Source organism: Heterocephalus glaber, unplaced genomic scaffold (genome assembly GCF_053883595.1).
Source record: "Heterocephalus glaber isolate CG9 unplaced genomic scaffold, H.glaber_assembly_v1.0 deba00001481, whole genome shotgun sequence".
Classification (NCBI taxonomy): Eukaryota; Metazoa; Chordata; class Mammalia; order Rodentia; family Bathyergidae; genus Heterocephalus; species Heterocephalus glaber.
Genome location: NW_028258317.1, coordinates 9,788,097 through 9,813,738, shown reverse-complemented (window position 1 = coordinate 9,813,738; position 25,642 = coordinate 9,788,097). Strand labels below are relative to the sequence as shown.

The 25,642-nt window shown below is 37.4% G+C and overlaps 1 protein-coding gene across 4 annotated transcripts; it reads left to right on the top strand.

The window, feature by feature from the left end:
* Positions 1-23,734, top strand: Rnf20 (ring finger protein 20). 4 transcript variants are annotated; one of them, XM_004848203.4, is made up of 21 exons: positions 61-211; positions 356-519; positions 1,157-1,311; positions 6,374-6,541; positions 6,657-6,804; positions 6,953-7,135; positions 7,665-7,783; positions 9,295-9,441; positions 9,612-9,689; positions 9,883-10,002; positions 11,925-12,104; positions 13,006-13,141; positions 13,453-13,574; positions 13,681-14,051; positions 15,221-15,338; positions 15,940-16,089; positions 18,533-18,745; positions 19,547-19,672; positions 19,839-19,979; positions 20,577-20,678; positions 21,161-23,734. In XM_004848203.4, the coding sequence occupies exons 3-21, from the start codon at positions 1,183-1,185 to the stop codon at positions 21,335-21,337; spliced, it is 2,928 nt and encodes a 975-aa protein (XP_004848260.1). In that variant the 5' UTR covers positions 61-211; positions 356-519; positions 1,157-1,182; the 3' UTR covers positions 21,338-23,734. The 4 variants fall into 4 exon arrangements, with proteins under 4 accessions (XP_004848262.1, XP_004848258.1, XP_004848260.1 ...); XM_004848205.3 differs by lacking the exon at positions 356-519 and having other exon boundaries at positions 1-98; XM_004848201.4 differs by lacking the exon at positions 356-519 and having other exon boundaries at positions 56-211.
* The last annotated feature ends 1,908 nt before the right edge of the window (positions 23,735-25,642 follow it).

Here is a 25,642-nt window from a genome sequence, read left to right as displayed (position 1 = left end):
CCACCAGATAGGGTTGAAGCAACTTCCTCCTTTCTTCCCTTTTTCGTCTCCATGACCCCGCCTCCCGGAAGTTTGTGGGTCTTCGCAGCAGGTCAGAGGTGAGCGATGGGAGGCTAGGGCAGGCCTTGGTGAATAACTCCCGAGTTGTGCTCCCGGGCGTCACGAGTTGGAAGAACCAGGTTAGATGACGGTTTAAGATACAAAGAGGCAGGTATGCACTGGGCAATCCCCACCCACTCCGGCTCTGGCCGTTCCATCTCCCGGGCCTGCACTAAGGCTCAGCAGAGACCGAGTTCCTTGGCCCCTGTGGAGTCTGATTGCGGCCCTTACCCTGCACCCGTCTCGTCTATTGCAGGCGAGGTCCGACTCTGATTGCTGCCTCCCATACCCCATACCTGGAACTTGAAGTGGAAGCAGGGCAGCCTGTAGTCTCAGGGATGGCAAAGTTGCTTCCTAAAGTAGCGAAAGTGCTTTAGCATCCGTTCCGCCTTCTTTGAGCTCTGAAACTCAGACCGTCAGGTAGGGCACAAAGGAAAAACTCGGATTCTCACTCAGGCCTAAGCTCCCCAGGGCTGCACAAAATAGTGAAGAGAACATTTGAAAATAAGAGAAAAGTGCAGATATTAACGGGAGAGTTGGTGTTCTGAGAGCTTAGTTTATGCCTGGGCTTTATGCTGAATTTTTTCTGTAATTGTATGATCTATTTCTTCCAGGAATAGAAGTATATACTGTTGTTCGTGGTTTAGGAAAATGAGGCCAGAGATGGTAACAGTATTGTCCATTATTAATGACTTAGTAGACATTTCAGATCACCTCTCTGATTCTCGAAACACTATAGAATATCTTCTGTCATAATCAAATTATACTTTACTTATTTTGACATTTCAGGAATAGAGATTCCTGAGATTTATTCATAGCCTCTTCACTCTTTTCCTATTGTCTTCTTATTAAAATCTTATTTAGAAACTTATAATCATGTCGATACAGCCCTGATTGACAATTTAGGTTTTTTCTTCCCTAAGGAGTTAGGTGTGAAATTTATAGGTGGGTCTGTGATAAAGGAGTAGAAAATTCTTAGTTTTTACATCAAAGGTAGTCTTTATATTTTTGCTGTCTTTGCGTATCTCATTTCAGTTTCTGACTTTTTTTCCTCCAGGAAAACAGCTAGCATTTTAAGCAAAGATGTCAGGAGTTGGAAATAAAAGAGCAGCTGGAGAGCCTGGCACATCCATGCTTCCAGAGAAGAAAGCAGCTGTTGAAGATTCTGGGACTACGGTGGAAACAATTAAGCTAGGGGGTGTTTCTTCAACGGTATGAAAAAATAATGCTATGAAAGTGTTCTTTCATTGTGAGTTGCAACCTGAAACTAAAAATTTACGGAAGCCTTTTAGAGTAAGGGAAAGTCATTTGAAAAGAAGAAAATAAGTTCTGTGAAGTGTGCGAAATGATGTGGTGGTCAGTTCTGGAAGAGAGGTATATTAACATTTGATTTTTATTTTCAAAGTGTGTTTTTGTTTTCTTGAGAGTCTGGTGCTTGACAAGCATTGGGTATAGTTATTTAGCAATTGGAATATAAACATACCATTTTTCATTCACTGCAAAATTTGGTGCTAGGTTCTAAGAGGGAGTGTAACAAAATCATTGAGAATAGTGAAGAGTGAGAGTCAAACCAGACAGCCTGAGGTTTTTTCTCTGCTGTGCTATCACTTTGTGGCTGAGTGACCTTATATTTTCCTTGCTTCGCCTCTGTTTCCTTGTCTGTGAAATGAACTTAAAGTACCTGTCACATTAGGTTGTTGTGAAGATAAAGCAAGAGTCTCTGTTGAGCACTAAAAAGTGCCTTTGCCATAGAAAGTACTCAGAAAAGTGAACTACTAATAATTGTTATTGGATTAGATAGTAGTGAAGAAAACTGGAATTACCCTTGCTCTTATGGGGATGACATAAGAGTATATATTTCATTCGAGTATATATACACCAGAAACTCACAGTAATGTTACCTGTTTTAAATATCAGAAGCTTACAGGTTTTGATGTAGTTTAAAATTCTGTATTTTGGAACTCAGCCCTGAGGATATGATATTAATGTGTTTTTCATTTGTATTACTTGATTTTTGAGGCTGAGGGTCAGAGAGGTTGAGTTTCTTTTAGTCTAAATACTAGGAACATTCATAGTTAATTGTTGGTGAAGTGTCCTTTCTAGAACAGTCTGGAGTTCTTGTACTCTGTTCTGCTTCCAGGAGGTGATTTTTTTTCTTAACATTGTCTTACATTATATACCCCAACAGCGTTTGTTCAAAGGTATTTATTCATATATTTAAGTGTTAGTATTTGTTGAACATCTGTTATTTGCTAGATATTGTGCTGCATAGTGAGGACAGCCTCTAGACTTCAGGTTGTAGGGTGACACTGACAAGGAAATGAACTGTTATAACAGAGGGTGACATATGCCATTGATAGAGATAAACACATGCTCTAAGGGAACCAGAGCACACATCCCAGTTTGGACTTGATTCACAAGGCAGTGAGAAGCTGTTGGAAGGTCATAAGTAGAGGAGAGCAACATGCTCTGACTTATGTTTGGAAAATAGACTGTAGAGGAACAAGGGTTATAGGAAGAATCCAGTTAGCAGAATTGTTCCCTTGCTCCTTTTTACCCTTTTGGTACCACAGCTCTACTTCTCCAAGGTGGGGATATGGGGCATAAATCTGCTGGTTCCTGACCTAGTTGGCTGAAGGTTGCTCTTGAAGGCAGTATTTCTCCTGTTCCTTTCAGAGTTGTTACAGTAAGTCTGGAGAGACTCCAAAGTATGCTTGAAGTGGGAAAAATGGGAGTGTGAATGGAGCTGTCCATCACAGCCGTGCTGAAACCTCATGGGCTGGCTGGATATGGTGCAAAGTGCTTGCCACGGGAGGACTTTACAGTAGTCCGAATGAGGGAGGTATCCTGGTGGTGTGGACCACTGTGGAGACAAGATTACCAATGGATTGGATGAAGCATATAAGAGATAGGAGGGAGGGTCACCCTAGGATTTTGGGAGTAATTGAGTTTTCTGTTATTGAATTAGGGAGGGGTATGAGAAGGACAAATTTTGGGGAGCTATGGAGGGTGAATCATGAGTTTGGTTTGGCTTTGAACAGATGTTTATTAGATCCCTCAGTAGTTAGATAGTTGGTGTAACCTGGACTCTGGAGAGAGATGTGGTTAAAGCTCAACATTTAGGAGTCATCATTTTGTAAATGGTATTTAAATTAATGAGGATACTGTTTCCCGTAAGTAATAACCATAGAGAAGAGGGCTGAGGACTGAGTCCTGGGATACTACAACATGTTCACATCAAGAAGATGAAAAGAAACTAAAGAGACAAAAAGGTAGGGGGAACAATGAGATAGAACAAGAGTGGGATCCTGGAAAGCAAATGAAAGTGCTTTAAGGAGGCATTGGTCAGGTTCTGCTGATGGGTTGAGTAAGGGGAGGACTGGGATATATTTAGCACTAGAGAGTTTATTGGATACCCAGAAAGACCTGTGTTGGTAGTGGTGGGTATGGAAGTCTAATTGCAGTGAGTTTAAGATAGTATGAGAGGAGGAGAATTAGGGAAGAGGATAGAGACAGTGCTTTGGAGGACAGTTGTATTAAAGTAGAACAAAGAAAATGGGGCAGTAGCCAGAGAGAAATGTGGAATCAAGGGAAGGTTTTATTTTATTCATTTATTTTTGTTTGTTTTTAAATTTGCAGATATAGGGGCATGTTTATCTGTTGATTGAATTGATTTGGTGGAAAGGATAAAATTGATGATAGCGCAAAAGGAGGAGCCAGTTACTGATGTGATGTCCTGGAGTACTGAGAGGGAATGTAATGTAATATACAAGAGGAGGAACTGGCCTTAATCAGTAGCTGGGGCAGTTTATCCATGGCAATAAGAACAAAGTTGGAGTGTGGGTTTAGATGTAGGTAGGTTGATAGCTAAGATTGTGGGAGGTAGGTATGGGCATTCTCTTTTGATAGCTTCTTTTTTTTGGTCAGTGAAATCAAAAGTAAAACTCATCTAAGAGTGAGGATAGGGAAGGAAGTTTTGGAGATTTGAAGGGACAGGAGAAGGTATGATGTAGTCATCTTGAAGAAAGAATGGACTCGAGAGAGACAGTACGGTTACTGTGTAGCACTGGGAAGCCATTTGAATTTGTGAGCATGAGTTTAAAGTTAAATCACTTAGTCTGATATTTATTTTTTCTATTCACATTGAGCTACATTGATCTTGGAGTAGGTAGAGTTGGCTGTTACTAGAGTTTAGGTTTTTACCAAAAAAGTATGATGAAGAAGCAGGGAAAGAGGAGAAGGTATTCAAAAGTAGGTGATTATAATGAGTGTTCATAAAATTTGTTTGCTAAGGAAGGAGATGAGGAAGTGAGAGTAGTGAAAGGCAGTGGAAGGTATAGGACTCAAGGATTGGAGGTTCTGGAGAGGTTGAAGAATGGTTGAAGCAGGAAACAGTGAGCTGGAAAAATAAGTTGTAGTGATGGAGAATGAGCTTGTAGAGAATTTGCTGGTGTAGCTAAGACTTAGAGTGAGAATAACTGGGCGCTGGTGACAGAAGCAAGAAGACAAGATTATGGATGGAGAGGAGGTCAGTACTCCAAGGTACAGAAGACTATATGGGGACTGAAATCATTAGGAATTATAATAGGAGCAGTATTTTAGCAGATGATGATATGTTAAATCTTTGAGAAGTGAATGAATAAACTTTACAGTTAAGTTCAACAAACAGGGTGGCAGGTGGCAAAGACTAATGGCATAAGCTGTAAAGATAGGAGGTTTTAGGGGGACAGGTGGGATAATGACTTGGAAATGGGAATGGACAATAGGGAAGGTACAGTCTGTCTCTAGGGTTCAAGGTGTGGGAGAAAAACTGCTACCACTAGAGAAGCCTACGGGAAAATAGTGTTCTCATCTAGGTTTTAGTTAGAGCAAGAAGGAAAAGATAATGTTCAGAGAAGAGGCTAAGGATATAGTTTATTAATAATATGAATAAGCTAGTACAATGGGAAAACTGTTGACTACATCGATGTATTAAGGATGTCTTAACCAAAATAGTAAAGTGAGAATGTAAACCGTAAGATGTACTGTTTCTTTGCTTGGGCTATTCCAACTCTGGGCCCATCCCTAGTTTGTTCTAGGGAAGGAGCTAGAGAGAGGTTAAAGGTATTAAGAGGGGTGTGGAATTACTGACATAGTGAGGGTTTTGTAGAAACAGAAGAGAAGGGATCCTGAGCACAAGTTGAGATTTTTAGAATGTGTGCAGCACATATATTGGTGAGTTGTGTGAATGGATCAGAGAGGTGGGGAATTGGAGTGTTTCCCATATGATGACTATTTTATTGTTAAGATAGGAGGCAAAGCTACCTGCATAGTGTGATGTGCGAGGGACAGAGCTCAGCAGTTTGATATTGCTTTGGTAGAGAAAGGACATTCACTTATTAAGAAATATTTCTGGACAAATTATAAGACGTGGTCAGGTTGGGAATTCATTTTGTAAAGTCACCAGTTTACCTGGTGTAATTTGAAGTCTCAGCATGTTGGGTATAGGAAGGAATAGTCGGATGTCTGGATAAATGGACTGGCCAGACCATTCACATAGGTAGAATAAAAGGCAGAGTTGAGATTGGTAGACAGGTGTTTGAAAGAATGTACTTCAAGTTATAATCAGGATATGGAATTTGGTAGAAATAGAAGAGGATTGAGAGGGAGAAAAGAAATAATTCAAAATTTTGGAGACCTAAGTGAGGTGAAAGGACTGATACAGTGGCATAAGGACGCTTGCTATCTGGAAAGATAGCCCTTTTTTCAGGGAATTGGAAAGTTGGAATTTAAGAGTTCAGATGTAGTCAAGTCTGTGATACGGCTTTTGAAATGCATAGCTGAAATATAGTGAGGGAGATAATACATTTAAGGAGTTCAAAATACTGACAGCCGAGATGCCAGAGGATTAGATTGTTTTTTCCATGTGTATATTGAAATCACCAGATAAATATTGACAGGGACATCAAAGTCTTGAGTAAATGAACTGTTGTATGGAGGAAATAGAATACAATGTCAGTTGAAGTAGAGGATTATCTAGTTAGGTTGTGGAATCACAATGTCGCATTACTTTGTAGAGGTACATGTGAATGGAACAGTGAGATGGGTGAGACTGAGTTTCAGTATACTAGTGTGGTTTTTTTTCCTTATATCATTGTATCACCTGCGCCTTTATCTCTTTTGCTCTTATCTAATTATTTATTGTAGTATTTTTTTAGTGAGTAGCTCTTTTCTCGTAACATAACTAATGTGACTTTCTTTGTGGAGATTAACAGTACTGGTTTTTCTGGAGCAGGAGGAGTCAGACATCCGAACACTGCAAACCAAAAACCGCAAGCTCGCAGAAATGCTAGATCAGCGGCAGGCCATTGAGGATGAACTTCGTGAGCACATTGAAAAATTGGAACGGCGGCAGGCGACTGATGATGCCTCCCTGTTGATTGTCAACCGGTACTGGAGTCAGGTATTCTATTTGCTTATTTGCTCAGATTTGTGTGAGCAGTTTATTTCTTAGTACATTCTTCAATTCTAAAATTGTGTCCTTTTCTTCTTTATTAATTGTTTGTATGCTTCTCCAGTTTGATGAAAACATCCGTATCATCCTTAAACGTTATGATCTGGAGCAGGGTTTAGGAGATCTACTCACAGAAAGGAAAGCCCTTGTTGTGCCAGAACCGGAACCTGACTCAGATAGCAATCAAGAACGCAAAGATGACCGAGAGAGAGGTGAGTATCTATGGTGTTTTCTATCGCTGTGTGTTATTTCAAAGTTGGGCTTTGTTGTGAGGCTACACATCTAAGGGGAAAAAAAGAATTTTGATATTTCCAGTTTTATAATTTTGCGGGGCTTGTTTTATTCCTGTTGTGTTCTCAGGGGAGGGGCAAGAGCCAGCTTTCTCTTTCCTTGCTACTTTGGCCAGCAGTTCCAGTGAAGAGATGGAATCTCAGCTGCAGGAGCGTGTGGAGTCCTCCCGCCGAGCAGTATCCCAAATTGTGACTGTCTATGATAAACTACAAGAAAAAGTGGAGCTTTTATCCCGGAAACTGAACAGTGGAGGTGAGGCAAGAACCTGGAGACCAGAAGCAGTGCGGGAAAAATAAGAACAAACTTCTGTGGGGCTGGAAGTATATAGCTCAGTGGTAGAGCATGTGCTTAGCCTGTGTGAGGCCCTGGGCTCGATCCTCAAGACTAAAAGAAAAGAAAAAAACTCATGCTAATTTGTAGTTTGCAAACTTCACCTATTTATTTTAGATTAAATTCCTTGGAATCCTAATCTTTACTGGTAACAGCTTTACAGTGGCATATTAGTATTTTAAGAATGTTTCACATTTGAGCCATATGACAGTCCTTCAGAAGGTCAAGGAAAAAATTTTAACCTGTTCTAATACTATTAATTAGATACTTTTATAAGTAGCAGAATTAATTTTTTTTTTACTTCAAAGAATCAGTTTTAGGTCTCTCTCTCTTTTTCTGTCTCTGTCTCTTTCTTTAACAGTGCTGAGAATTGCAGCCAGGGCCTTAACCCTGAGCTATATCCCCAGCCCTTGTTTTTTTTCTAAACTAAAGTACAGTTCTTTTTCCTTAGATAATCTGATAGTGGAGGAAGCAGTGCAGGAGTTGAATTCCTTCCTCATACAAGAGAATATGAGGCTACAGGAATTGACAGACTTACTTCAGGAGAAGCATCATACCATGTCTCAAGAGGTACTTGACCAGAAAGGAGAGGTGGCTGTTTCTAGTGGGTTTGACCGATGTTGAATCAGAGGATTCTTAGTGCTTTAAATGTCATCTTACTCTAGACCTATTTTTATATTGAAGAGCATGAAGGGCTGGCTAAAGCAACCAGCTCTGAAAAATCAAAATCTGTGGAAAGGTTAAAGGAAGAAGAAAATAACTGAATATTTATCCTTGCCTGTGTCTCTGCTTAAAAAGACATTTTAAGATCCTCATCTTTAGGAAGAAATGCTATCCTAATGGGGTTTTACAAAACATAGCAGAAGTCCAAAATCTCAAATGATGAATTATTCCAAATACAACATATAGGAACAGTATTACTTAAGAATGATGTGATTAAAAATTCAGCAGAAAATGGGATATAGGAAATTCTGCATTGTTGATGTCTTAGGAACTTGAAGAATATAAGTTTTTCATCCAGGCTTAGACGTAAATAGTGCCAAGACCAAACCATGCCAAGATCTGTATATTTACAAAAACTACTTAAAGAGATAAGAGGGCTTGTAGGACTTATGTGATATTCATGATTATCGTTTTGGCTTAGTTAAAATTATACTGTACTGAAATGTGACCTACCTTGGTTCAGACACTGACTTCTCATGCTGAGTAGTAATTTAAACTGCTGGGTACCTAGTACCTAGAATTTAAGCACTATATAAACATTATCTTTAATGGTAAAGTAGTTCTTATTTTACTTCTATGGAAACAGATTTTAAAAAGTTAATGACTGGTTTGAGGCGAATAGTTAGAAGGTAACTGATATGTGTTTTGAATATAGATCTGTTATATTTCAACGTCATAATCTTCATATACCCTTGTTTGCTCAATACCATTGTTAAGGTTCATGCTGGGCTAGTTGCCTGAGAATCGTTTGGGAGTTTATAAATACACATTGATTCTCAGGGGCCTTCAAAGGGGTTAGAGTGGAGCAACATTTAAAGTGGAATATGGTAAGAAAATGAAATAACCTGTAATGTTTTAAGAAATAAAGTAGCTACTACCAAGATGGTAAGGTTTTCATTTTATTGCCCTTTTCCAAATCTCGGCATTACCAAGTTGGGGGTACAATTGTTTTGGTTATCTGGGTTGATGTGTAAGATGGTTCTCATAGCTGCCTGTTGGTGCTACCTGTCAGCTGGGAGCTAACCTGAGTCACCTGCTGGAATGCCTGCAGGTCACTTCTGCATGGCGGGCATAAGGTAGTTGCATTCTTATGTGGCAGCTGATTTCTTCCAGTGAATATTCTCAGAACACCAGGCAGACCCTACGTTGTCTTTCTGATCTAATCTCGAAGTCATGTAGCATATTTCCACTGAGTCATTAAAATTGATCCAGATTAAAGAGGAGAAAACTGAGATTCCACTTTTTGATAGGAGGATTGTCAAGAAATTATGGAAACTTAAGCTAGTGATGTAAGGCATACCTTTTCTAACTCGATCTTTTTAAATATGTTTTCCGGAATGCCTGTCTTTGGAATGTAGTTCTCCAAGTTGCAGAGTAAGGTGGAGACAGCTGAGTCACGAGGGTCTGACCTGGAGTCTATGATTGATGATCTGCAGTGGGATATTGACAAAATTCGCAAACGAGAACAAAGACTCAACCGACACTTAGCAGAAGTTCTAGAACGGGTCAGTGCTGTTTTATTATAGCTTGACGACTAGAGTCATTTTAAGGAATTTTCTCAGAATCAAATTGGAGAGTTAATTGGAGAAAAAAACTGATCCTTGTAAAGTATATTGGCTTGTCAGACTAAAAACTTCAGGTCTCTCATTAAAGAATCTTTTTTTCTCTTCTATAGGTGAATTCAAAAGGTTACAAGGTATATGGTGCAGGGAGCAGTCTCTATGGTGGCACAATCACTATCAATGCCCGGAAGGTAAAGCAGTGATCCGTGTAGGTCAGTGTTTGACCTGGTGTCAGGTTCTGTACCTGTACTTGGGTAGGTTTACAAGTGGCAAAGTGAGGTTTCCTAGAGGAATGGATCAGTGAATATGGGAAGCTTGGAAATGTGAATGATTTAACAATTCTTTATCCTTATTCTCATTTGCTGCTTTTCTGTTTCTTTCTAGTTTGAGGAAATGAATGCAGAGCTTGAGGAGAACAAAGAGTTGGCTCAGAACCGACACTGTGAACTGGAGAAACTTCGGCAAGACTTTGAGGAGGTCACTACCCAGAATGAAAAGTTGAAGGTAGGAGACATATCTGTACAGGACAGAAAAACCACTTTTTGCTGATCAGTTCACATATAGGTATATATATTTGTGAAGCTGCATCATTTATGAGGGAAAACAGAAAAAGACAAAATTCAATATCCTTTCATGGTTAAAAACTCTCAGTGAATTAGGTGTAGAAGAAATTCACCTCAACAATAAAGGCTATCTGTGACAAACCCACAGTTACATCATACTCGGTGATGAAAATGGAAAGTTTTCCTCTAAGATTAGAAACAAGATACAGATGGGCACTCTTGCCACTTCTGCTCAGTATCGTACTGGAAGTTGTAAGTAGAGCAGTTAGGCAAGATTAAGAAATAAAAGGCACCCAAATTGGAAAGGAGGAAGTAAAGTTGTTTCTGTTTGCAGATGACATGGGTTTATACATAGGAAACCCTCAATACTTTTCAGAAAAACTTGTAAGGATTATAAATGAATTCAGTAAACTTGCAGAATGCAGAATCAGCATGCAAAAATCAGTTGTTTCTATACACTAACAATAAGCTATATGAGACAAATTAAAATATTTTACAATAGCATCAAAAACAGTACTTATGAATATTTAATCAAAGAAATATGAGATGTATACACTGAGTAAAGAATATGTGATATAAGTATACAATGGAGCATTATTCAGCCATAAAAAGGAAAATGTGTCATTGGTGACAACATGGATGAACCCAGAGAACATTATTACTAAATAAGCCAGACAAAGAAAAGTGAATAGTACGTGATCTCACTTAGGTATAGTATCTAGATTTTTGTTTTTGATTTCTTTGTTTTGGTACTGGGGATCGAACTCGAGTCCTTGCGCTTGCGCAGCATGCGGCGAAATCACAGAGCTAAATCCCCGGCCCAGGTATAGTATCTAAAAAGGTGTAACTCATAGAAGTGGAGGATAGAATGGGGGTTGCTGAAGGCTGAGGGCTGGATGATGGGGAGATGTTAGTCAAAGGGTACAGAATTTCACTTGCACAGGGTAAGTTCTGGAGACCTAATGTACAGCAGAGGGACTATAGTTGATTCTTCTGTGTTATATACTTGAAATATGGTAGGACAGTAGGTCTTAAATGTTCTCACCACACAAGAACAGTGGCTTGTTTATGGTAATCCTTTCACAGTGAATATATATGTCAGAATATCATTTGTACAACCTGTGTATAATTTTTGTTGCTGATACTTGAATAAAGTTGGAGGAAGAATATATAAATGTTATCGGTAATACCATGTGCTTATTTACATATTTGCTTATTATCTGCACCCTGCCTTGTTCTGAAAAGGCTTTATACCAACCTATGAAGATTTTTAGAAAAGATCAATATAGGAGTTGCTGAGAAAAATGAAGAGGGTGAACTAGGGTGAGAATTCAAATAGATATTAGAAACAAGTCTTTGTTTATAAGATGTGTGAAAGGAACGTGTTTATACCATGGGAGGAGAGGCCACATACGTGTCACTTTTTGCTCGAGGTGGGCCATAGATGTGGCTCTGCAGTTTCTCTCTGCCACAGTGAACGAAGAAACATGACTAATGATCCTGCTGGTTTTCAAACCTGCACATAAGGATTTTCCCTCATCAGTGTCCTAAGGGAAGAAAGAAGATTTTGGCAGTCTTCTTCATCTCTTTCAACCACTTTTATAACTTAATTTGTTTCCAGGCGAATAAATAACAGTGAAGATGTTTGCACTAAAAGAGCACAAGTGACCTAAGTAAATTCATTTAAAGTGTTTGATTAAAATAAGCATTTGCTTAGGAGAAACATAACTATTTTTGTTACCATGTCAGAAATATTTTCTCTGTGGCTGTCAATATGGAAAAGTTAGTGTGTAAGATCCTGGCAAATTTCACAGGGCTCGTGCAGGTGGTGCCTGACTTGACTTTCCTTTGGGCCCTCCTCAGGTGGAACTGCGGAGTGCAGTGGAGGAAGTGGTTAAGGAAACCCCGGAATATCGTTGCATGCAGTCACAGTTCTCAGTGCTGTACAATGAGAGCCTGCAGTTGAAAGCACACCTGGATGAGGCGCGAACCCTGCTGCATGGCACCAGGGGAACACACCAGCGCCAAGTTGAGCTCATTGAGGTGATGGTTTTACTGCATGTTCTGTATTTAAGTTTTTCTGCCTCATAACCTTTCCAAGTTTACTCTCTTATGTGCAGCTAATCTCTCATTTATTCAGCAAACATTTATATAGAGTAGCTATAGGTCTCACTCTGCTAGATGGTGAGCATACAGAGATAACAATTCCTGCCCAAAGGAGAACAGTATTAGGATGCAGTACATTACAACAGCAGCATATGCAGAATGTGCAGTGATGGAGGAGAGAGCATCTGATTTGGGGAGCCTTTCCTTGAGAAAGTGAAGTGTGAATCTTAAAGATAAATCCAAATTTACTGATATTTAAAGGTGGGAGAAGTGCATTTGCAGTAATGAGACTAGCATGTATGAAAATGTTAGGGACCCTAACCAGTAGATTAATATGGCTGGAGCTTGTGTATATGGGGAGTACAGTGGTTGGAAGCTGCACCAATCCTTACAGGCCATTATGGTAGAGAGTGGCACCTGTAGATAATTTTTTTTAAAGGCAGAAATTTTTATCATATGTGTTTCTTCCATAGTCCTTGTTGTAGTTGGTCTTTTCATATATATGCCAGCAAATGAATTGACTACTACTTTGTAAATTTTTATATACTATTTTTTGGTTTAGTTTTTCAACTCAATTGCAGTATTCTCAGAGTTGGAGGCTATTTCCTTTCTTTGGTTAGTGGCTTGCCAGTTTCCACATTGGTGTTTGGAAGTTCTCCTAGTATTCATTAAGTACTGAATGAAGTGGACATTTTCAGTTACCTGTTCTCTTTTTGGCATATTCTCATTTTTAGATCCTTACAGATCAAATATAGGAGCTAGGATAATAGATTATGATAGTCTTTCTATATTTTGGTAAGAAGTTTTGATTTTGATTGGGTCCTTATTCTATATGCAGCGAGATGAAGTTAGTCTTCATAAGAAACTGAGGACTGAAGTGATTCAGCTGGAAGATACGCTGGCCCAGGTCCGCAAGGAGTACGAAATGCTAAGGATAGAATTTGAGCAGACCCTTGCTGCTAATGAGCAAGCAGGTATAGTTATTACTCCACCCTACAGCTTGTCTGCTATAAATGCCTTCCTTGAAAGACACAACATGGTTCCCAAGATTTGTTAGTACTAACTTAACTCAAAAATCCTAAAGTACCTTAAATTAAATCTTACAATTCATGTTGGCTCACAGCCTCAGTGTTTGTTTAACTCAAGTTGTCCAGTTTTATTTTCATCCTTTGACAGAGTATTTCTTGGAGTAATTCTCCCTATCTTCTAGCGTTTTCTTACTTTCTCTCCTTGTGCCTTTACCCTTGTTGCACTTCTTCTTAACATTGCCATTGCTGTATTTAAGGCCCTATAAACCGGGAGATGCGCCATCTCATCAGTAGCCTCCAGAATCACAATCACCAGCTGAAAGGGGAGGTCCTGAGGTATAAGCGGAAACTGAGAGAAGCCCAATCCGACCTGAACAAGGTAACTAGCAGCAGTAGAATAAGTATTATATGCTTTTGAGTTTACACAGCTGTTTTTGCGTGGTTACCATAAGCACCATGCACCTTTCTTTTCTTTATTCTCCCAGACACGTCTGCGTAGTGGCAGTTCCCTTCTGCAGTCCCAGTCTAGTACTGAGGACCCTAAGGATGAACCTGCAGAGACAAAACAGGATTCCGAGGACTTATCCATCCAGTCTTCAGCATCAAAGTCATCTCAGGAGGATGTCAATGAAATTAAGTCCAAACGAGATGAAGAAGAGAGAGAACGAGAAAGGAAGGAGAAAGAAAGGGAGCGAGAAAGAGAACGAGAGAAGGAAAAGGAGAGAGAACGAGAGAAGCAGAAACTGAAAGAATCAGAAAAAGAGAGAGATTCTGTGAAGGATAAAGAAAAGGGGAAACATGATGATGGAAGGAAAAAGGAAGCAGAAATTATTAAACAACTGAAGATTGAACTGAAGTAAGAGCAATATTTAGAATGAACTGTTTTTGACCCAGACCCTGAAGTTCAGGCATAAGAAATTAAATTAAATTAAATTAAATGTTTAGTTGATGACTTGGCTTCTCTGATCTTTGTAATATTTTAGGTGGAACTAAATGTATAATTAACATGGTCTCAACTCTTGATCAAGTATATAGCCATAAATGGCCTGCCTGGCTATTGTGTAATTTAGTTGAGGTGTTAGGTATCAGTAAACCCCTGGCCTTATTCTTCAGGAAATCAAATTAAGAGAAGGGATAGCATGTTGAAGCAACATACCTGAGAATCACTGGAACTTAATTACTGCTCTTTATGGGATTTGGGCTATTACTGGCATTAGTTGTAGTTTAAATTACACTAGGTGGGGCATATTTCCTTGTAACTTGAACAATGTCTGAACTATTTGATAGTAAACTAGTTGTAGGTATGTCAGATCGTATTAGGGATCTTAGGAAATCCAGTGAAACATTACTTTGTCATAACCTCACATATTGCCCTTTCTCCTGCAGAACCAGTAATTTCTAGAACTGGTTACTTTTGGCTGCCCATTTTTTCGTAATTGACTCTTCATTGATGTTTGAACTTGAGAGGGACCACTGTGGTTTAAAATACTTGGAACTCAAGTGTAGTTAAATGGTTTAATAACTTAGGAAGAGACAAACATTATTCTTCAAATGATGGCTAAGCAATCAGTCAGACTAAGATTAACAGTGTATTTTGAACTTCCACATTTTCCCTTTTTCTTTCTTCTTCTTAATAATCTCTGTAAGGTAAACATTTTTCTTTCAAATGTCATATTAGAATCATCTGAGCGCCTTGTTTGAATATATACCTGGTGCCTTTCCCACACCTACCTAATGAGAATTTCTAAGAGTGGGACCATACAACTTTACCTATGTCATAAGTGCCATATATGTTCATTTATAACTTTATGTAGAGACATAAAGCAAGAAATGATTCATTCATACAGTTTCCTTTTTTTATTCTCTGAATATATCCAGAATGATAGTCTGTACAAAATTTTGTCTTTTAGGTACAACAGAGAATAAAAAACTTAAAATATTCTGCTCAATTCAAAAATTCTCCTGCTGTGATGCTCTTTGTTTTTTCATTCCATTATTCCCCTCCTTCTGCAACCCCTGTTGTAGGAAGGCACAAGAGAGCCAAAAGGAGATGAAACTATTGCTAGATATGTACCGCTCTGCCCCAAAGGAACAGAGGGACAAAGTTCAGTTAATGGCAGCTGAGAAGAAGTCTAAGGCAGAGGTAATCTAGTCAGTCATTACCTGTCATTTTGATGAAAATCTTCACTTACGGGTTTCCTTCATACTTGTTGAGGATATAGTTAACTTTTCTTATTTTTAAAGTTATTGTTTAATTTAGCAACATTTTCTTCCCTTTCAAAGACCATCTAAAGCAGATTCTTAGATTTTCTGCAAGGTGGTACGATACATCAGAATTACTGGGAATAGGAGTAGGTTTTTTAAACATTGTATTTTCCACTTTCCCTATATAAATTATTACTATAGTGGTTCTTTTTTTCTGATTACTTCTAAGAAATGTCTTATACATTTAAAATTTTCAGACATAGGAGAAAAAGGTTGAAATCTATTCTAAAGAAAGGTATATAGATGCAGTCCTCAAAAATGATGCTCATAGAAGTGTGAAATGTAGGAATGACGTATGTTAAAACAGTGTTGCAATGTGGTGTATTCTATTATTTATCATTCACACACCATTTATCTTGTCCTGTAATTCTGTCCATGTTCTTTTGGTATTATGGGCCCTATACTATAACACAGTAGTCACTGATTTTTGAAGAAGTATTAGAACACTTATTTTTTATATGATTCTCTTCCTCCTGTAGTTGGAAGATCTAAGGCAAAGACTCAAGGATCTAGAGGAGAAAGAGAAAAAAGAAAACAGGAAGATGGCTGATGAGGAGGCCTTGCGGAAGATCCGGGCGGTAGAGGAGCAGATTGAGTACTTGCAGAAGAAGCTGGCCATGGCCAAGCAGGTAGGCACATTTTGTTTTAATTGGCCTTTTCAGTAAATGTCATTGGACATTTAACTTAGCCAGTGAAATTTGCTCATTTGTTTGTCTTTTTTGTTAATATATTTCATCCTTTTTTAAAAAATTTGTGTATTCATTAAAGTCTTTTTCATCCTTCCATTATTTTGTTTTGTGTGTTTGGGAGGTAAATTTATTTTTATTTTCAAATGTATAGACAGTTGTTCAACCATTGTTTATCAAGAATCTGGTCTTTATTAGATGCTTTAAGAAAGGAATGAGGGCATATAGTGAATATAAGATGAAAAAAAAATGAAAAACAAAACTGCTTCCCTAGTAGGTTATAAATAAATAACCAGTATGCTAACTATGCTTGTTCTTGGGTCATAAACTTTATATCTTCCTTCTCATGATAAGCATGTATTTCTTGAAGTCCCAGTGAATTTTATTAACATTCAATAATAAAGACACCCAAAATGTTTGGAAAATCCACAGATATGTTCACTGTTAGTACTACCTACACTGTTTTTAAGAAACAGCAAAATGACAATGAGATGAAGTAGTTTAAAGGGTAACTTGATCATTAAGTGTTTTGAAAACAGGAACTTCCATTAGATCCTATGCACATACCTTTTGTAAAAAGTAGAAGTTTGGCTTTTCTTAAGTGTGGTCCTGTATACTTTCCCACTTTTTAAAACACGTGTTGTCAACAAATGCTGTCACTACAGGAAAGATTAGGCTAGGATTATTCTTCATCTTGAAAATGTCAGTGCTTAAGTTAGTGTATAAATTAACTCTGATCCCAATAAAAGTACTATTTTTTGTTTTGTAATGTGTTTGTTTATTTTGGTACTAAACAAACTGATTTTAAAGTACATATGGAAAAGTAAATAATGACAAGAAAAACAAAAAACAAATAAAACAGCAATGGGATTTTTTTCTAGTTACTAAATCATAAAGTTTCAGTAGATAAAATAACTTGTGACTACTGCACAGACTATTAGGATTGAATAGAAAGTTCAGAAATAGATTTAAGTATACATGGGTATTTATTTTATGCTAACAATATAGTTTTAAATCAGAGGAAGACTTAAATGTGTTTGACAAAAATAAAGCAATATTGGTCAAAAGTTGGATACATATTTGAACACTATGGTAGGATGATTTTCAAATAAATTATAGATATGATATTAAAAGATGAATACATCAAAGAGGGAAATGAAAACAGGTAAGATCCTTTTTAAATTTGAAGTGGAGAAGACCTTTTGAGTTTTTAGTAAAAGACTAGGTGTACATACTATGTGCTACACACTAGTACTAATAAACTGAAATTTAAAAAATGAGAAAACATGACAAAGGATTGATAATTTTGAGATATTAAAAAAGTCAAAAAGACTTTGACACTGTTAGCATTGTCAATAGATTTAAAGACAAAAGGAAGAAATACTTTAAACTCTTGTCACCAAAGGGTTTATTTTCCTGAAATATTTTTATTTTTATTATTTTATTTTGTTTTTGGAACCAGAGATCGAACTTGGGACCTTGTACTTGTGAGGCAGGCGCAGGAACCACTGAGCTAAATCCCTGGCCCCCAAATATATTTTTAAAAATTGTAAAAAATGATAGGGAAAAAACCCAGCAACTGATAGAAGAACAGGCAAAGATATGAATGGTTCACAGAAGAGATTACAAATCATTCTTGTTTTTTTTTTCCAGCACTGGGGATTGAACTCAAGACCTTGTGCTTGCCAGGCAGGCATGGCCCTGCTAAGCTACATTCCTGACCCTTCAACTCACTTTTAAACATAAAAAGATGCTCAGTCTTTAGAATTATAAATTATAGCTGTTGTTAGATACCATCTGTCACCTATCAGATTATTATAAATTAGATTATTATTATGAATTATTATGAATTAGATTATGATTATTATTATTGTGAACTATGATTATTATGAACTTAGAATGTTTGCAACCATTGGAAAATCTATAGATTCAATTCAGTATCAGAATTGTAGAAAAGTATGAGAAAATGTGAGGCTTCATGATAGAAGTTCTGATCAGTTTGCTAAATTAAGATATGTGTGATTCTTGTTTGCTTTAGCTGGCATTAAGTACAGATCAGCTAATGAGTATCAGCTCAACAATTGGTGTCAGTAACTTCAAATAATAGACCTCTTCTGTCATCTAAAGGCTAACCTAGTAACAATATTAAGCTTTTTGTCTTTTTTTTTTTTTTTTGGTACCGGGAATCAAACTTAGGACCTTGCACTTGCGAGGCAGGTGCTGGAACCTGAGCTAAATCCCCAGCCCAGTATTAAGCTTTTTATCAAAGTTTCTTAAACTAATCTCTTTCTGTTGCTAATTTATATATGAACGAACCATGGGAAGGTTTTTCTTATGCTCATTCCTTGGAGTTAGAATATTCTACTAATTAGATTCCTCATTTTAGGAGGAAGAAGCTCTCCTCTCTGAGATGGATGTCACAGGCCAGGCCTTTGAAGACATGCAGGAACAAAATATCCGCTTGATGCAGCAGTTGCGGGAGAAGGATGATGCAAATTTTAAGCTCATGTCAGAGCGTATCAAGTCTAATCAGATCCATAAGTTGCTGAAAGAAGAGAAGGAGGAGCTGGCAGACCAAGTTTTGACTCTGAAGACTCAGGTATTCAGGATGAGTAGAGCTTTCCATTCTGTTGGAAAAAAAAACCAAAAAAAAAAACAGGGTAGGAATAAAAATACTGCAAACTAAATGTCTGTCATTAGGATTCTGGTAAATAAACTCTGCATCCCTACAAAGAAGTACAGTGTAGTTGTTAAAGCACATATGGATTTGTTAATGCAGAAACAAATGTCCAAAATGTATCAAGTGATTTATTATCCATTTTGTGTATTAAAGTGTATGCGTAGATTTTAAAAATTTCTGGAAGGCTTCAGGAAAACTATAAGAATGGTTGGTTATCTGGATCTTGGGATGAGAGTTTGTGAGTGAGGGGTTAGGAAGTACATGTATGATTTTACTTTTTAGTCTGTAATATTCTTTGATTCTACTTGGTGCATTAATTTCAAGAAAAATACTATTTTAGAATTTTTAGCCATTATGAAAGAGACACACTTGGACTTTTGTTTGAGCCAAGATTTATATGTTTTAGTAGGAGTTGTCAAGTTTTGAGAATTACAATGTCTACAGAAGAAGGTATATTTTCCTCTGTTCTTGACAATTTGGAAAATATTCTTTTTAGTGGTTTCCCCTACTCTTACTTGATTCTCCATCTGTATTTTATATTAATATGTGAAGCCTTTAATATTCATACTCTTGTATATTTGGAAGGGTTCATGAGTAGAACTCAGTAATTAGTTTGAGATTTCTAACATACTGTATTTTGTGAGGATATAAATTAGCAGTAAATAGCCAATTTTATTTTATTTCCCTTTTTGTTTGTGTTAAAATCTAACTCTTCTGAAGGTCGATGCCCAGTTACAAGTAGTAAGGAAACTGGAAGAGAAGGAACACCTGCTGCAGAGCAACATTGGCACAGGAGAGAAGGAGCTGGGGCTTAGGACTCAAGCGTTGGAGATGAACAAGCGCAAGGTATAGTGGACCACTCTGAAATATAAAGTCGTAGGCAGTCTTGTGGAGCAGATAAGCATAACATAGATGATGTTTTCCATTCACTCATTCCCTGAACTTGGGTTAAGATTTTCCCTTGCTAGAAATAAAGGGTGACAAATTGGTGTTATTTGTGCATCACACATAGGCAATGGAGGCAGCTCAGCTTGCAGATGACCTCAAAGCCCAGCTGGAATTGGCTCAGAAGAAGCTACATGATTTTCAGGATGAGATCGTGGAGAACAGTGTCACCAAAGAAAAGGACATGTTCAATTTTAAACGAGCCCAAGTAAGAGTAGTTCTCTTTTCTTTACATTTCATCTCCATGTGATGAGTCATAGTGCATATCCTTTCCTATTAGACTATGAGTTTACTTGGGATTGATTGGTTACTTGTTCTATTTTCTTCACTGGTATATCCCTAAAACCTATTATAGTGCCTACTATATGGTGGGCATGAAATAAATATTAAGTGTGTAAGTGATTGAATTATTAAATAGCATAAATAACATTAGAAAATTTAAAAATTCTTCTATAATTTTTCTATTTTTTTCATGTCATTTATTTTTTATGATACCTTTTTATTCTTACTCATAAATCTTCAAATTATTGTTATCCCAGGCTACTCTTACCTTTAAAACTAGTCATCATAAAATAAAGTGACCTATCCTTTAAATTCTTAGATTGTGCTTTCATAGGCCTGAATTGGCAGTAGGTGGTGTAATTCTGGTTTAGGGATATGATTGGTTACTTGTTTTAAAACAGAGAAAATACCTTATCATTTACAATTCTCTGCATTCCTAAAGATAATTGGAAAATCCTTTCCTTCCACAACAGAAAGATCAAGTAGGGAAAGAGTGTGTAATTGATCTTCTCTGTTGCCACAGGAGGACATCTCTAGGCTTCGAAGGAAGTTGGAGACCACAAAGAAACCAGACAATGTACCCAAATGTGATGAGATTCTGATGGAGGAGATTAAGGATTACAAGGTTAGAAAAACTACTTCAGTAATTTCTTTGTGGCTTCTGTCGAGGCCTGAAGTGGTCTGCTAATATATTGAGAGAATCAACATGGAATTTCTTTACATGGTTACCAGAGAATGGTTTATTTTGAAGGGGGAGGTAGTATTTTTTCTTAGTGCTTGTTTTCTTTTTGCTTATTTCATTTTACAGTGGCACTTTGGTTCACGAATGCTTTTGTTTGTGAACAGGTTGGTTTGCAAACAGAAGTGCCTGGCAAAATTTTGTTTGGTTTGCAAACAGAAGTGCCTGGCAAAATTTTGTTTTGTTTGCAAACTGCTTCAGGTGACAAATATGACTGTGGCTATCTTTCCCGCATAAACACAAATGTGGCTGTCTTTTACAGAATTGTGGAGTGAATTAAGTTCATGAATTGAGGTATCACTGTATATGACACCACTTGGTTTGTTAACCTGTGTTATTGCTCAGTCTCAGACATCTTTCTTTTTTAGGCACGTTTGACCTGTCCATGCTGCAACATGCGAAAAAAGGATGCTGTACTTACCAAGTGTTTTCACGTTTTTTGTTTTGAATGTGTGAAGACGCGCTATGACACCCGTCAGCGCAAATGTCCCAAGTGTAATGCTGCTTTTGGTGCCAATGATTTCCACCGCATCTACATTGGTTGATCCAAGTCAAGAGAAGAAGAGGAGCTGGCCAGCCAGGCACTTACTCATTAACCTTTTCTCTCAATTCCCTTTCCTCCTCAGACTTCACATCCAGTTTCTCCTCTCTAGTAGCTAGGTGACTTTAGGGAAAGGGACTGATAAATGCAAGTCTGGGATTTTAGAAAGAATTAGAGACAAACTCGTATTTGTCTTTCCTATGAGCTTTGTTTATTTCCTGCTTTGAGACTAAACATTTTTTTGTTTGGGTCCATCATTTAATCTTGGGTTGTCCACTCCTCCTGAGAAACCAAGTTGGTATTTTTGACATGGAGAAGGGAACAAAGAGGACAAATGTGCTACTATTTTGGAGGAATGACCTTTTGGAAATAAGCTATCCATGAGTGCAAACTTTTCTTCATTTGGGTAGTAAAATTTTTCTAAACTTGGATTATAAAATGAAACAATTGTGCTCCTCTTTCCTGGATTGTTTGAAGCCTTAGTGAAATTATATCCAGGATATTTCAATCTTATTTCTCATTTACTAGCAAAGTAACTTAAGGTCAGCTGGCTTTCTGCTAAAGTTATTTACATTTTTAATGTTTAGCTACTTAACATGTTAAATTCTTGAGGCCAAAATAATTTCAAACTGTTTTAGCCCCTTTTGTCTTCTGATGAAATCAAAATTGGGAGAAGATGAGGAACAGGATTGAGATGGTGAAGAGAACTTCTGTGCACTCTGGGAAATTAAAACAGAAAGGTCTAGGTGAGCTATGAATTACTCATATCCTCCTTTCTGTAGGGATGGTTGTGATCTCTGTTTTCCAGAAGATTCTCTGTAATGTTTCTGTAGGACCTTATACCCCACAAGCTTTAATTAAAGCAGGATTCACTTTTCTTTTGTGTTTGTGATTTTTCTTTTAAACATTTTTCTTTGTTATTACTAGTTAATTTTATACTTTCTTTTCTAGAAATGAATTCTCTTGAACAGAAGTAATCATCTTGGTTTAAGAGGCTGGCTGTGTTTAAAGTATTTAGTTCCTTAACTGAAGTAGTTTCTTTCAGCTGTTTGAATGAGTCTGTTCTGAGGAGAGAGAGTACCTAAAAGATGATGGTTTGACTACTGAATTCTCTTCCATAGTTTACCATGGTGGGAAAGAGTCAGTGGTTTGTTTTTTAGGGACTATATCACTACCTGGCACTTTTAGATTGAGGGTTCTTGAATTACTAGTTTTATAATAACCAGTAAGCCAGAAATTTCCTCTCTTGGGTATGGGATCATAGAAAGTGGATCCTTCCTGATCCTCACCTTTTGTTGTTTTGTAGTTGTTAACTGTAATCAGTAGGACTTGTGATGAATTTCATAAAGTCATATGATGTGGGCTAAGAAATGAGTCTAACTGGGACAAATACACACACTCACACAAACACACATCCCCAGTGGGATGAAGCCCCCTGCTCCTGGACACAAGGTGCATTTGCACACAATAATGCACCATTTTCTCTTTGCTGATTGCTTTTCTTACAGGGGAAGCTTGAGAATAACTTCGTTGATTGAGGGACAAATGGACTACTTGGGCAGCATATGGTTTGGGTTTAGACATTAACTCTTTATGACAATTGCCTGAGAAAGCCAGTTGCCTAGCACCAGGGGACCGGGGTTTGTGGAATATTGTGGAGGAAAACACTAATCCTATGGGAAGCTGGGTTTCAGGGAAACTCCTCTAGTAGAGAAGTTAAGTTCAAAGTGATAGAGTAAGCAATCAAAGTAATTTCAGATAATGACCAAAAAGGGAGACTTTCTTTTGGCAATCTAGTTTCTCTGACTATAGAAATAGTCAGTGAATGGGCTATTATGTATTACCAGTTTTCATTTGTGTTGTATGTATATTAGTTTTCACTTTTTCAGATTCTTAAAGAAATTTGGAACATTTACAATCTTCCAAAGATTGGAAACCACAGCTATAGATCCATCTGAACTTCAAAGGGATTTATTTCTTCAAAGTAATACCTATAAATGCCACTTTCAGTGATATAGAAGTACTATAGGCTTGTTAAGTTAAACGTTTCATATCTTGTAGGGATTGTCTTTAAAGTTTTTCCTTTTTTTTTTTGGTCCTGGAAATTTCTCAGCAATTTTGATGAAAATCAAGTTTGCTGTGTCTGAAGCATGCATCTTAACCATGTGGTTTATCTCTTTTTACTTACTTTAGGGACTTTTTTCAAAGGTTTTAAGCTGTTTCTGCTAGCTGTTAAATTCATCATGAATTTTCATTGTATTCCTTATTTTATTCTCTGTCCAGATACACAGATGTAATTATTTTTCAAGGGCAAAAGTTCTGTGTTTGTAGAATGATGTACATGCCACTGGAGTGATGAGTGTGATTTGATATTGTGACAATAAAGAAATGATCATCTGTCTTTTAGACCTCCTGGGATGTTGATTCTTGTTCTTGCAGGACACTAAATGCTAATCACTGTTCCCAGTGTCATTTGCTGGTGTGGAATCCCTTTAAATTTTGTTCCTTAAGGTTTTTTTCTGGGGGTGAACTCAGGTTGACTGATAAACTCAAGTCCCAGTTGGTCTACAGGAACATTTGGGCTCAAAAAAGTCTTCCTGGGTGACTTACAGAGCTGACTTAAGATAGTTCCACTGAGAGTAAGCAGAACCTTGGGGGCTTGTGTGGAGGTTGGAATAACACTATGGGAAATACCTGGTATAGAAATACTAGAAAATTCCTAGATCTTAAGGTTTGGAAACACCTGATTGACCCTTCACAAAGAAAAATTGAGCTTTACCTTCTGGGGATTTCTGCCCAAGTTTTGTCCCTTCCTAACCTTAGCAAATAAGGTCTTATTGATAGCATACTTAACAATTACTAAAATTTTGCTTTTGAAAGAATGTTTTAAAAATGTAATTCCCCAAATCTAGCAAGGGCAAATGGTATTCAGTGAATATTCCTATGATTTGAGTTAATTCAACCTCATTCTGCTGCCAGATCTTTAGGCATCTGATTTTTTTGGGTCAGTTTGTGAATTCAAAGCTTACTATTCATTTGTTTTTCATCCTGTAAGTGGAAACAGTCTTTCCTCATATATGGAAGTAATTTTTCAAATTTGAGTTATCCTAATATTTATGACTGTATTTTAAAATTTTTTATGGTTGTAGCAAAAGGAATTATGAATTCTTAAACTGTCATCTCTGTAGAGGTATTCCATAATGGCCAAATCTTTTATTGTAGGTTTTTGAACCTTATAGGGAATTGAACCCTGGGCCTCACACAAGCTAAGCAAGTGCTCTACCACTGAGCTACATCCCCAGCTCTTATTACAGGTTTTTTGAGAGAAGTGAACAAAATTTGAACAGTAGTATGTCACTATAATGATATGCTTGAAGGACTTCAAGATGCTGAATATAGAATAGAATGGTTTGAAAGGTAGGGTGTGAGAGCTGAAAAGGACCTTCAGACCACATCCTTACTTTAGAGATGGGGAAATGGGCTCAAGGGTCACTCAGTTAAGGCACAGAGTAAGTGGAGACCTGTACCAATAGTGTTTGTCATCAGGAAGATAAGAGGTGAATATATTTTCTGAGTAATTTTGAAGTCTTTGTGAAGCCTTACAGAAACCTAGCATTTTTATCCTGATAATGCAGATGTAAGCAGACCTTGGGTAAGTACTCCTTGTTGTTTCCATGTCCATTTAGAGTCCAGTAGCACACCTTTGCTTCAGTGTGTTATGAGATTAAGTATGTAAGATACATTCAGTACAGTGTCTGGTGTTTATTATGTGCTCAATAAAAAGCTAACATAATAAAATTAAGAGGTTAAAATTTTCGTTCTACTTACATTTTTTTCTGATTCCTAGGATGTCTTACATCCTCCCTGAAATCTAGGCCACATATTTTTATTTATGCCTATTTACCTCTAGTCTGTCTGGTTAAATGTTGTCATGGCCAACTCATTCCAAAACATCAAAAAGTTAACTTGTTTCTGTTAAAAACAAATGTCATGTGAGTGACAGCCACTGCCACCTAGTGGTGAGGATCCTGTCTTTAAGTATGTCCCTGTTCAGCTTAAAATTCTTTAACATAAAGTTTCTATAGTCTTCCAGATACAAATTGGACTTAGCACAGTGATCTTACGTCTGCTTTTCTCTTTCTATTTCTTAAGCTTGTCATCCACTTTGTGCCTATGTTTCTGTCACTTTGAACTATTTAGGTTTTCAGTTCTCTGATTGCCATGATTTCCTACTCTGGAACTTTTCATATGTTGTTCCTTTTAGTTGAGATGCCTGTTCCCCTCCACCCAATCCAAGTGTGTACACACA